Source organism: Rhea pennata, chromosome 6, assembly GCF_028389875.1.
Source record: "Rhea pennata isolate bPtePen1 chromosome 6, bPtePen1.pri, whole genome shotgun sequence".
Taxonomy (NCBI): Eukaryota; Metazoa; Chordata; class Aves; order Rheiformes; family Rheidae; genus Rhea; species Rhea pennata.
In genome coordinates this window covers 42,378,947-42,392,002 of record NC_084668.1, presented here as the reverse complement: position 1 = coordinate 42,392,002, position 13,056 = coordinate 42,378,947, and the positions used below count along the sequence as shown (strand labels likewise).

General features: G+C 38.2%; 1 protein-coding gene across 6 annotated transcripts in view; it reads right to left on the bottom strand.

Moving 5' to 3' along the window:
- The window catches only part of HDAC4 (histone deacetylase 4), a 270,190-nt gene that overhangs the window by 94,634 nt on the left and 162,500 nt on the right, over nucleotides 1–13,056 (bottom strand). For 5 of the 6 annotated variants that reach the window (XM_062578420.1, XM_062578418.1, XM_062578423.1 and 2 more), the window contains 3 exons: nucleotides 9,856–10,006; nucleotides 5,550–5,670; nucleotides 417–538 (listed from right to left, as the gene is read on the bottom strand). In XM_062578420.1, coding sequence (XP_062434404.1) covers nucleotides 417–538; nucleotides 5,550–5,670; nucleotides 9,856–10,006 — 394 coding nt within the window. The remainder of the gene's footprint in view (nucleotides 1–416; nucleotides 539–5,549; nucleotides 5,671–9,855; nucleotides 10,007–13,056) is intronic. The other variant, XM_062578422.1, reaches the window with a different exon arrangement.

Sequence of the window (13,056 nt, the reverse complement as noted above, 5' to 3'; positions counted from 1 at the left end):
TTTGAAATATAAACTTGTATATAAAACGAAAATCCCAGCAGAAGTGAACTTTTCTCGGTACTTTTCTCACTCAGCAAAACACAGTGACTGCAGACGTGTAAAGCTATGCATTAGTTTCGACTTTGTGAAAACAACCGACTCACAAAATTTGATGCACAACAATGCTGTCTACTACATGCAGCTTTGCAAGTCTGCATGCTCGAAGTAACTCCAGTCTCACTCTAACACTGTTCATTCAGTGCCAGGATCACAGGGGAGAGAGGGAGCTGGATGGAGGGAGTACTTGTTAAACAAATCATATGAAATACTGCTCTTCTTGATAATATTTTCTCTCTCTCTCTCTTTTTTTTTTAATAAAAGATCTGAGTGTCATAGCAAAGACACTGGGGAATACAGAAAATCGAGGCAAGCTTTACCTGTTTTTCTAAGAGGGAAGTCATCTTTGGAATCATACATGCCCAGGACAGGGTGGTTGTAGGTGCCGGATACTCCGCTTTGGGGTGGGGAACTCTGGTCCAGAGAACTGTGTTGGGTCTTCCTGCACAGAAAGAAAGAAAAGAGAAGCAAGAAACTTTACAGAAGTGAAGCACAAAGGGAACCGGTTTAGCTTCACCTTCCCCACTATATAACTTATCAGTTAGCAATACCAACGAAAATTACTTCATACTGGTTTTCTTCTTCTAGGCACTCATGCAAAAAAAGAAACTAAAGGATTGTTTAAAGTCTGATATACAGGTAGGTAACTAAACATATGCTTAATTTTCATTATAGAAAGAACCCTGCTGAGCAAGGCTCAACTTACGAAGATGCTTAAGCATGAGCATAATTTTAACTTGAATTAGGTTCTGATAAGCTAAATCATGTCCTCAAAGCTAAGCATGAGTGCCATTACTTTGCTCAATCACAGCATGGAAGAATAATCTTCCTTCACTGAACAAAACCCAGACACAGGAGACAGCAACTCTACGGACGAGGCAAACCTGAAGGATGAGAACACAAGGTGCAACACATTTAAACCTGCTAACAGCAGCCATGTGGCATAGGTGATCTTCTGCCTTTTGATTTGCTGTATCTTGAACCAAGTACTTAGCAGAGACAGGGCCAAACTACTTAGCACCTTTCCAGATTCACTTCTCGACACTGGCAATTTATATCTTTGTCCAAGCAAGCTGCTGGAAGTAAATCACACTCTGTTTGCTAAGGATATTAAATAATGAATGAGTTTTCAAAGCTTCCTACCAGTTTCTTGGCCATATCTTTCCTATTTAATGACCTGTGCCCAGTTTTGCTATTTCATTCTCAAGGAACTCTGTGAACCCTGCTCAGTCCAGACCCTTGCAAGTCTGGAGACTTGCAAGGTAATAGCGGTAATAATGACTACAAAATAATCCATTTAGCAATATAGATGACAACCATAAAGCTATCAAACAATTTTACATTTTAAGATAAATGAAACTTAAACCCTGTTTTGCTTTTCTTTTTAAATATTAAAGCATTAGTGACAACATAAAACAAAGCTCTTTACCAAATAAATTGAAGATTTCTAATTTTACACATTTTAGTAATTGGACAGCCTTGGAAATCTTGACTGAACTATTCTGCTACAAAAGTTTCTTAGGGAAACAAAAAGAGGGCCTTCCACCTTCACAATTATATTAATTTGTTCAGTTTCTTGAGCATCATATTTTGAAATCTCAAATCTTATGCAGGCTGTTTGATAAAATACATAATACCAATTCTACTACAAGTTATATGCTTCAAAAAATAAGGGACTAATGAAATATCGGAAAATGCATCAATTTTTTAATGCAAGTTTGTTACAAAAATTCTGAAAAGTCTTTTTCCCGAATATCTACATTACCATTTTCCAATTTCTTGCCAACAGTTAATCAACAGTTCTTACCAAACGATATGATTCATTGGTTTCTAACCCTCTCCCCTTTCATATTCCAAACTTCTGTGTACATACGGGTAAAATAATTATTCAGGCTCTTACACAGTGCCACATTAGCATACGCACACATCATGTACTTTTTCATATTCACATCAATAAATGCCCACATGCACGCACAGTGTAATCATCACCTGAATTCAAAACAGCACCAAACTGAAAAATATTTGAATCCTGCATGAAAACAGAAGAAGCTTTCTCTTCCCAGATCTGCTCCTACCATAAGGAGGCTGCACAGAGAGATGTTTCAAAAGCAGGAAGTCTAGATGCTGAAAGCCAAGAGCCCTCAAACCCGCCATGTCACACAATGACATTTTTTGCTTTTGCCTACGCAAGCAATAGTGTTTAAAAAAAAAAAAAAAAGGCGTGGCTTAAGCTACACAATGATGCACAGTGAAGTTATTTTCATCACTTTGTTAGGGAATGTGCATGAACTCAAAGGGCCTGTTTAGATGTCCTTTGGATTTGCTGAATGACAGATATTCAACGCCACGAACATGAATGCATTGTATTGCTGGAGGACTGGGATCCAGCACCCTATACCGCTTTAAGCAAAATGCATTGGTCTGCATGCCCTTTCAAGAATTTTAAAGGTCCTGAAACAGATAAAACTGCATACTAAATCAAGTGTGCAAGCATTTCTGAAAGCACATACCCTCACATAACACAGAGTCTATTCTTTGAACTGTGAGGTCCTTCAAAAGCCCAGGCACAGTAAAACACACATGATACGTCAAATATATTCACATAGTGTAAGTTGTATATATATTCAAACATATGTATTTGTGCTAGAATGCTTTAAGGATGGAGAATGCAGATGCCTATATTCATTGGAATAACCTAATGTGCAATTCCATCTCTAACGTCTTAACACACAACTATTGGCTAAATTTGATTTTATGATTGTTACTGCATTGAGTGCTACTTCTGAAACATATTCCTGAGAACCTCCTAGGGAAATAATAGCCCTATTATAAAACCAGAAGTGCCCGGGATTCTTGTTAAGCCTTTACGTTAATTCAGCTATCTTCAAGAGTAAAGCTCCTGGCAGTAGGACTGTCCAACAGACATAGAATCCATAGGAGGGGCAATCTGACAATACAGTTCTAAAGGACCTCTTCTATTGTTGCCTAGCATTAACCTAATCAGAAAATTACAGCCCATAAAGCCATTTTAAACAATTAAACATAATCCGGAACAGTACATAATAAACAGAGTTTACAAAGTATCTTGAACACCTCAGAGCTGAAGACCTCTGTAAGGTCCTCCAAGAAATTTCCCCCAAGAAATATTACTGAGCATTAGACACTGGAACAGAAAGCTTCCTTCTGTTTAGTAGATCCTTTGGAATACAACTATACTGGAAAACCCCTACAATTGGCTCCTGCTTGGTTTGAAGGCAGATCCGCATGCATATGTGCAACCACAGCCTTTTACATTAGGGATTAGATAGCTTTTTCCACTCCATGGCCCTGCACCACCAAGCCTCGTGGTAAAAGCATCTACACATCTCCCTGGACAACTGAAACTTAGCCCAAAAGGCAAGGGGAACGACAGCTGCTTCGCATGGAAATGGTGTGTTTCACGTCAAAACTGTCGATACAAAATTCTTGTGTTATTCAATACCTTTAAGAGAGTTAATTTTGCAAGCAATGCTTTAAATATATTTTTTAAAGAAATACATAAACCTTAATAAGACCAAAGGAAGTGCTTAAAAACAGACATGTCATTGAGGAGACTGTTTCAGCATCTGTTACTATTTAATTGGTTTGCCTGCACACAGTAGGAACATCAAGGCTATCTTCTGCAAGCATGGTTTGTGTGCATTAAATCTGAATACCACCCAACTAAATCCAGAAGCATGTGCGGACATGAATATCTCTGTAACTGCAGTGGTAACCTATGAGATGCTATACAAACAAATACTAATACATAATCAGTTAAAAGGTCCTTTAAAGAATAGAATGGAAACTTAAAATCTTCAATTTGTGCCTTAACATGCAAGGGACTGCTTTTAAAAAGTCTCCGCTGGGAGATAAAATTCTACAACTATGCTGCTTGTCTTCCAACTGCCTTCTTCAAAGTTTGAGCAGAAGGAGCTCATGTCTGGTTGCAATTTATCACTTAAACATGACCCTACCAAAGATCTGTTAGGCCTCTGAGGCTCTTTCTGGCATTGGAAACCAAAATGTTGATCCTCTCTCCACCGCGAAGCTACAACGCAGTAAAGAGCAGAAAGGAGCAAGCCTGTTAAATGCAGGAGAAACGCGATGGCCCCCTGTGCAGCAGTTAGCATGTTGTCTCTAGCTGCTGGCATCCCTTTATCAGCAGAGAGGAGGAAAGTGGTCTTCAGACTCATGCACATTGCAAGAAAGCTTAACAACGTACCTGCATTCAGCATTAGCTGCAAACGAGGCAGGGAACATACTGAACCCTTAAGCAGAACTAGGCTAAATAATTTCTTGTTTCCTCCTTGATGCTTAAACATACATGATATTTAAGACCACTGTTCTTCAGCTCAGCTCTGAATGTTGTAATCTGTATGAAAAAGCAGTTAATTGAAAACTGCAGAATGTAAGGAATTCAAACCACTCCCAAATTTCCTTTTCTTCTTTCTAATAGATGAAATTCATACATAATGACAATTATATGTCAGGTTTCCATAGGGCCAAAGGATCAAAGATTTTAGAAGAAAACTTTCGCTTATTACTCTTAATTCCATTTATTTCATTTAATGCTACTTTTGCCTTAAAAACTTGGCATTTAACTGATGGGAAAAATGGAGAACATAGTAGCTCCCAGAGTCTTCAACTACTTTTAACAAAATACACAAATTTCCTGGTTACTCTCAATTAAGGAGAACAGTGGAAAATCAGTTATCTAAAATAATAATTGTTTCCTCTTGATTGAAATTCAGTTTCACCTATTTCTTCTGCTACTGACCTAGTGGGGCTTAAATATTATCTTTGTATAAATTAGCAATATTTCAGTACTTTAAACAGTGCCATAGCCATAAAATTTTCAAATCTCAGATCAGATAAAGTTATTTCATAGATATATAAATTTAATAATCTCATCCTTGTGAAATAATGCTAGAATTTTTCTGAAAATGACACTTCAGCATTTCAAGCCTTTAGAGCTCAAGATGAGAGGTAAGCATTCAAGGCTTTAAAAATGCAATCCTAGATCAACTATCCCAAATTGCAACTCAGTAAACATAAAAAGCATCTTCCCTGTTTTCATGAAGTTCAAATTTTCTTACATCTGGTGGGATCAAATTGGGATAAAAAACTAGGTAACTTATAAAGGTTGGTCTAGATAGTGAAATACGCTAATCTGAATAATCATGGACTAAAGAAGAGAACAAAGACCTCTGCTCACAGAAATATGTGACCATCACAGACGATATGAGAATTACTCCTATGGAAACCCACTGACAAAAGCATTTTAGTTATTTTGTAAAATAAAAGCCAAACCCTAGCTCTACTATCATAGTGCTTCATCCAATAAACATATTAGCTTTATTCCCCACATCTCCAGCAACTGTGAAAAAAGGTGGCACCGGCTGAATCATTAAGATAAGCCCAGTACCACTTACCCATACCAGAAGCGAGGATCACTGGATATACAATGGTTGAGATTCCGGTGTGCCAAAGCTTTCTTTTTATTCAAGACAAATTCTTGCAACTTCATCTTTACTTCTGTGCTTGCCACTGCACCTGAAATGTCAATAATAATGTAAAAGAAAGGTTATTTAACCAATGCACTTTGGATGAAAACAGAAATAAATAAAAATTCACATGCTTTAAGAATTAAACATTCAGAATTAAATCTTTGATTCTCAAACCAGTAGAGAACTTTTCTTTCAAAGGGAAAAGAACAAAGTGCCTCAAAATAAGGAGCTCTCCTTTTCTTTTCCTTTGGCTTTGCATGTAAGCACAACCTATGTTTAAAAATGGAGATTTAATCAGAGATTTATCATTTTACTATAAAAGATTTCTGAAGAGGATTTTCACACTTTCATAGAAGTACACTTAGAATAAAGCACTTATATTAGGTATTCCAGCTTTCTTTTAATCAAAGGTATTTAAGAAAAAGGGTCTTGTGTGCACTCAAGTTTTAAATGTCACATCTGCAAGCAGAAGGGGAATGAGACAAATGTCTCATATGTAGATTTTGTCTTGAAAAATCTTGTAAATAAGGACCTCTTTGTTCAAAAGTATCTGTGTACAATAAGACCTACATAATTTTCCAATTCATTTACAAGTGTGCAATCTATTTCTTCAAATAGAAAATCTAACAGTAAAAAAACAGTCAGTAATTTTGAAGTGTAGAACTAAAATGTCAACTGTGTAATTTCTAATCATTATTTGCTCCACAATAAGAGACCAGTCTGTTTTACTGTGATGATCGATTAAAATTATCATTCAGTTGACAGAACAGATTTGCAGGCAGAGTTTCTGATGGAGCAATGCATAGAAAGCTTGACCAGCAGCACATGTGCAAAATGATGGTTTATCTATACCACAGTGTAAACCAAAAAATTCCAAAGGAAAATATCTGGGCTACAAAAAAATCAGAAGGCCAGCAAAACGGTCTGCTCTACCGGGAACAAAAAACTCCAAATATGACAAGGTGACCTTCTGCCTCCTGCATTCTGCTCAACTTTTCTGTATCTCCACAAAAGAAGAAAACTGCAATATATCTACAAAGCACTGCCTGAAGATTTAATGTTGCTTGAACATTAAGGCAGGGTTGAAAAAATTGAAAATTCGCTCTTGTGGAGTACTGTCTATCTCACTATTTCTACAAAATGTAGGTTTGAAAAGTGCTCCAGCAGAAAGTTCAACAGAGGAGCTGTATATGAATTCATAGCAAAGCACATGACTAGACTAAAATGGACAACAAATCCAGGAATCCAAGAATAAAGGTCTTATCGCTCCAAAAATTCTCACCTCTAAATTATTCACATCTTTAAAATAACTGAACATGCCTGTGTTATATGGGCTTTGGATAAATCTGACATTATTTAAGAGGTTTCAAGGCAAACGTTTTTAGATCTTGAAGTTTGCAAAAGCTTCACTGGCATTTCTTCTTCTTTAATTAGAAGCTGACAGGTCCCAAGTATGCAAAACAAGATAAAACCCTGCCAGAGCCATAGATAAATCTGCCATGTGAGATGTGCTGACTCGTATTTAGCCCTTGACCCTTCAGTTGAAAAATCAATGGGAGGGGGAAAAAAAAGCCTAAATCACTTTTTACATTCTATACTGAATTATTTTAGACCAAGTCCTACATACAGGCAGAAGCACTGCACAGCTTCCAGTATGGATGTTAAGGAAGAAGTCCAAAGTAGAAAGGTCCAACCTGTTGTGTACATGACATTGTATGTCAGGAAGGTGTATCAGCAAAGAGTGCTGCAGAAGTCAGACCTCAAAAAACTGTAGGTGCAGGTGTGAGTTTGCAGGTGGAAAGTAAGACGTTCAACCCTAACAGAAGTGAAAGACATAGTAGAGTAAAAGGATGAAAAGGGGGAAAAAACAAGTAGCAAAATACAAACTATGGCACATTCGTTCTGGAGTGACTGAGTGCCTAGGAGGAGCAGGGAGCAAAAAGCTGTGAAAGAGGTCTGCAGCAAGCAAAGTACTATGGAGAGAACAGGTCTAAATTAGTTTGAGACAGATGACTATGGCAGAGAGAAAAATAAAATATATCTTGACCCAAGATCATATTGGAACGGAATACAGGATAAGGTAAGGGTAGAAGCAAGAGGACCAGAATAAAAGTAGTAAGAAGCAGCACCAAGCTCCTCTGCAAAGAAGAGGCTGCACAATGCATGTAGAGAGGAACAGAATAAAGGGGAATTAATCGGCAAAAGTATTTAATGACAGTATGGGCTAGCCATAATCAGTTAACTTGCAGTAGAAAAATCCAATGTGGATCAGTCAAAAGCTGCCTGAGCAACCTGGGATTTAATACCCAGAAGGACTGAGACAGAGATAGATGATGCGTGTCTGGAAACCCATACACAGACCTTGTTCTAGGCTCAATGGTAACAGTGGGAAGACAGGAAGACCAACTAGTGCTTATTATCCTTTATGACATGAGAAAAGAATGTCAGCATGATAAATTTTTTCCTTCTTTTGGAAGTCATGCTTTTGATCAAAAGCATTATGATGGCAGATTTCAGTTCAGAAGGACCAGGTTAAGACTCCTCAGAAGAGAAATTAAGGTACTGATATTATGTAAATCTATTTGTGATTTACCTTCTAAAAAGTATGAAAAAATACATTTTGGCTTCCAACGATGGGGGAGGGAGGACGAATAAACTATATTCTTTATCTGTTACACACTCTTCATATTTCAGATTAGGACTATTTTAGTTGTGTTATGCTTAACAAAATTTTCTGATGTGAGAAAAATAACTTAAGTATTCTAGAGAGCTTAGCTGCTAGTGATTATCATAGCACTTCTTAAATTAAAGTATTTTAAAAATAAAACTGTAGTCATGGGAACAGGATCTTCAACTTAACATCCCCAAGTTCTATTCTTTTCTTTACCCTCATATTTTCTTGAAAAAGGTGCTTCAGAACCCTTTGTTATTTTAAGAGATTTGGGCATTTTTGTTATTTGTACAGTTTGTTTACTATTGTAAACAGAGATAAATTTTGCAGATGATCAAACAAAATATTGATACAATGTCAACAGCTGATGAGAAAGACAGAGTGAAGTGGAAATACTTTTATCCAGTTCAAACTGATTGTCTTTACTTAAGAAAATAATACAACATAGCCAAAGGATAAAGGAAAGTAACTTGCATGGCAGCCAGCATGGACATCACAGTAACCAACCTACATTATCATCACCTTTACTCATTCCTGAACGTTGAACTCCTTTTTTTAAAGGTGAATTTTGATCCTTCAGTATTTTTCTGGCTATTTAAAAAAATAAAAAATGAATTCTGAATTTTTATGAACTGCTTTGCTAAGATTTGGGGTTGATCCATACTTTCCTTTATTCTGAATGCAGCTTCAAGAGCTTCAAGTCTATCCCTGCAAAATTCATATGCAGAGTGTAGGATTCAAACTTCAGCTTATTTTCCCCTAGTCCTCATTACTTTTCTGCTAGTAAAGTCCTTCTTGAAGCCTTATCTCATTGCTAGTCCCCAGCCAGTGTCTTATCTCCTGTCTCCCTCAAGGCATCTCAGCTTCTTCCACCACATACTTCCTCATTTCATGTGGAAGGAAGAACTAATGAACTGATACTACAACTTTGCAAGGTATTTTTTTCCTCCAATTCTCGTCTGAAGAAAAAAGAACAAGAAACCAAATGTCTTTGATAAGGGATTTTTGTGAGACCATAATCATTTCACTGAATCTTGTGAAGTATATAATAACCACAGAAAAGTATGCAAGAGTCAACCACAATCTGTACCTCATAAAAAAAACCCTACTTTCTGAATGAAAACACTTTCAAGCTAAAATCTGAGAACTTAGATACAGTTTAAAAGAATGAAATTAAAAAAAAAAAAAAAAAAAGAAAGGGAAAAATGCAGTGTGCATCTGGCACATTTTATGGTTTTAATATTCTGTCTCCATTAGGAATGCTGCCAAAAATACTTTAAAAAATGTTAAATCTAATAAAGAGATGATACTCTTCCTTTCAAAATATGCTAAAATGGCATTTAGTAAGACAAAAATGAAGATAAAGCATGGAACTATACTTTTCTTCTCCCCTCAGTACCTCTTAAGAGTTTACACAAGCTTCCTGTGCAGTTGAGCTCTGCAGAGAGGCTATCATGAAGATTTCATTAGTTTTATATAGCTAGCAGAGTGGAAGTTTTATGGTTTCCATTCATCTACTCTGCTTGTCATCACTGAAACAACAGAGCTTTTGCTACTTACTCTCTTTTCCTTTCTCTTTGTTTTTTAGCTGCTGAAGCTTTTGCTCTCGATGCTGCTTCTCCAGTTCTTGCTCCTGCCGGTGTTGCTCCAGCTTCCTCTGGTGCTCCAAGAGTTCCTGCTGATGCTTCATTGCCAGCATCTCCTGCTGCTGCTGTGGAGAAGGGAAGAGGAAAAAAAAAGAATCAAATTAACACAGTCAGACTTCCCAGCGCTAAAACATAAGTTACCATCAGCTGCCAATAACACTGTTTAATTTGGAGAAGCAGAAAAAGAGCATGTCCTTTGTCAAGCGACAAAGTTCCTCATAGGGACATAAGACATGTTAATTATGAATACTTATATGCTCATCATGGGATAAGCCTTCACTGAAGAAGTACTAGTAAGCTTCCCAAGTCAGACACTTGAACCAAAATACACCATGTGTTGGGCTTTGCAAGATCAGTTCAGTTCCCTCATATGTAAGCTTGTTTGAATAAGCCTTTAATTATATGACTGCACACTGGTCGCTCCAAAGTCTCTCTCTGTGTGTACAGAAGAGTAGTCAGGGACTGGGGTATCTTCCTATCTTTATCCAGCACCGGTCACTTTCCTTGTCCACTGCACAACCCTCAAACTTCAAGCTAATGCAAAAAGACTAATCAACATCACCAGTTCCTGAGGTCAATTATAAAATATCTTTCAACAATCACTTAAAGAGGGATTTACCTCATCCCCAGATATGTTCATAGAGAGAATTTCAAGATAGGTTGCCCAACTGAGATCAAGATTTTCCAAGCTTTCATAAAACTGTATGTTCAAGATTTGAAGCACCAAAGGCTCCTTTAACACAGTGCTTTGTGCATAACAGCACTTTACAAAACCCTGGACAGAGACTACCTAATTTTTACAAGGTCTTCATGCTGCAAGTAGACAACAAAATGGATAAGTGTTATCTAGAACTCTCTGGATCGTTTTGCTTTGACTAAGCTGATTTTAAAAAGTCAGGTTTTGGCACCCACTTTTTCATCAATATTGTCAAGGACACAGCACTTGGTAGGCTGGGAACACCAACAAGAGCACAAAAGGTGCTGCTTTCCTCCCTTGACTTTGCCAATCGACTCTCCAAACCAAGGATGAGCTTCAGCCTGCCACTGAGATGGCTGGTCACAGCCTCCATCCACTGCTGCAGGGCCATCTTGGGTCTGCCTCGATTTTTGTGCAAGCAGTAACATCTTTTTTTTTTTTTTTCTTTTTCATTGCTTGGTTGCCTTGGCCTAGCAAGTAGCCCAAACTCACAGCACAGCCACACACAGGAGGTGATGGAGAAAAGACCCTTCAACAGCGACTCAGTCTCACCTCAGCTTAAGTTGATCATGAAACCACATGGGGAGTTTCCAGCCCTGGGGTTTTGAGGATAAATTTGTTAAAGAGTTTTGCGAGGTGACCTAGTGCCTTCCCACTGCTTCCAGTTACTGCCCCATGGTGGGTTTTGTAGTTAGGCTGAAAAAGTAGTGCTAGACATCGAAATCAGCCAAGCCCGCAACTACAACTAAAACACTGGTGGCTGGAAAATCTGGCACCACAATACTATTACCACTGCCTTTTGTAGACGGGAAGCAGAAGCAAGTCAAAGTTGCTCCCACATAACCACACAGTAAAACCATGAGATCTTCCAAGCCTTAGCTCTCTGGGCTTCACCACCAAAGGGGTTGAGCCCTGACAGCTCATCACGGTTGTGCTCACCACTTCTCAAAGTCCCACGGATCAAATCCAGGCACCTAGAAGCTGTGTATGCACACCAACCTCCTGCAAAATTTGGGGCGAACCATCTCCCAGAATGTATCCTTTGTGGATCCAGGAGTAGTTTTCCTGGGAGCTCCTCCAGGCCACAGAGAAGTACCTGCCAGCACTTAGAGAACAACCTGCATACTAAGAGTAGGCCAGGAGTGAGATGTCCTGAGGAGAAACAGATGACGAATGACAAGCAGCAAGAGCTTGTCACTTCTTTAGGTGTGAATGGATTTCCATGCAGCCTGCAACAAGCACTGCTCCAGGGCAGGGCTTCTCCCTTGAAAAACACCAAGCAAGTTCAGAAAAAGCTCAAACTAAGATTTAAGATACCACCAACTCATCCTAAGAAAGATCGTTGTCACTCTGCTGCTTCTTCCCAGTTTCATCTGCCCCTTGTTCAGCAAGGTACCTCTGTAATCAAGTGCTTGGCCTGCTCTCATTGCCCAATGCAAATCACTCTGAATGCAGGAGCATGTTTGCTCCCTGGAGCAGGATCCCATGATCGTATTACGCCCGCCCTGCAATCTTTATGTTGGCAGCTTATAAACTGGCAGATTGATTGGAAGCTGGCAACATTACTTTTCAAAACCTTTAATGTTATGTAGGCTCTGGCGATACAGGAGACTTCTCCGAGCCTTGACTTAATGGGTATCTATGCTCAGATACCACCCACTGTCTGAGGTTCGCAAAATCCTGGAAAGAGCTTGAGCCACTTCTGGCATAGTTAGTAAGATGGGAACGTGTCTCCACTCTTCTCCAAAACTTAATACAATATGCGCATGTGCATGTAAGACTTCAACCCTACGTATCAATGATTTTTCTTCTTCCTTTTCAATATTTTTTATTTAACTTTTGACAGGAGTTTCTTTGTTTAATTTCTGTTATTATACATTTGTACCATCAAGTGTTTTAGCTGGGGATACATTAAAATTATACAATTCTATAAAAGCAGGCAAAAAAAAAATAGTTCAACTAGTATTCTGCAATCTGCCTGGCTATCTGCTGGAAACGTGATCAAGTAAGTTGCTGCTGTTGATTCAAAGTGTGCAGACTGTTGTAAAACACCAAACCCAAGTTACCAGTGATTCTACCTCCTCTCAATTCCAATAAATTTTACATAAACAAAAAAAAAAAGAAGTTATTCAGATTCTAACCACCTACAAAAGTAAAAGCAAAAAGCCCACAGAGGCAATCGGCCTTTTTTGGTGTGTAAGTTGTCACTTCCACTAACATGTTTCCATTTGGGGACAGAGTATCACTTCAGACTTCCAACAAGTCCACCACATGGTGGGCTTTTATAACGTACCCATAGAAAGTATGCAAATGAACAATATTTAATGCACAATATGTTAAAACAGCTTTTGTTATTTTTTATGAAATAAGGAGCCTTTTCTCTCCATCTGCAGTCTCCTAAGCTTTGCATGCTATACT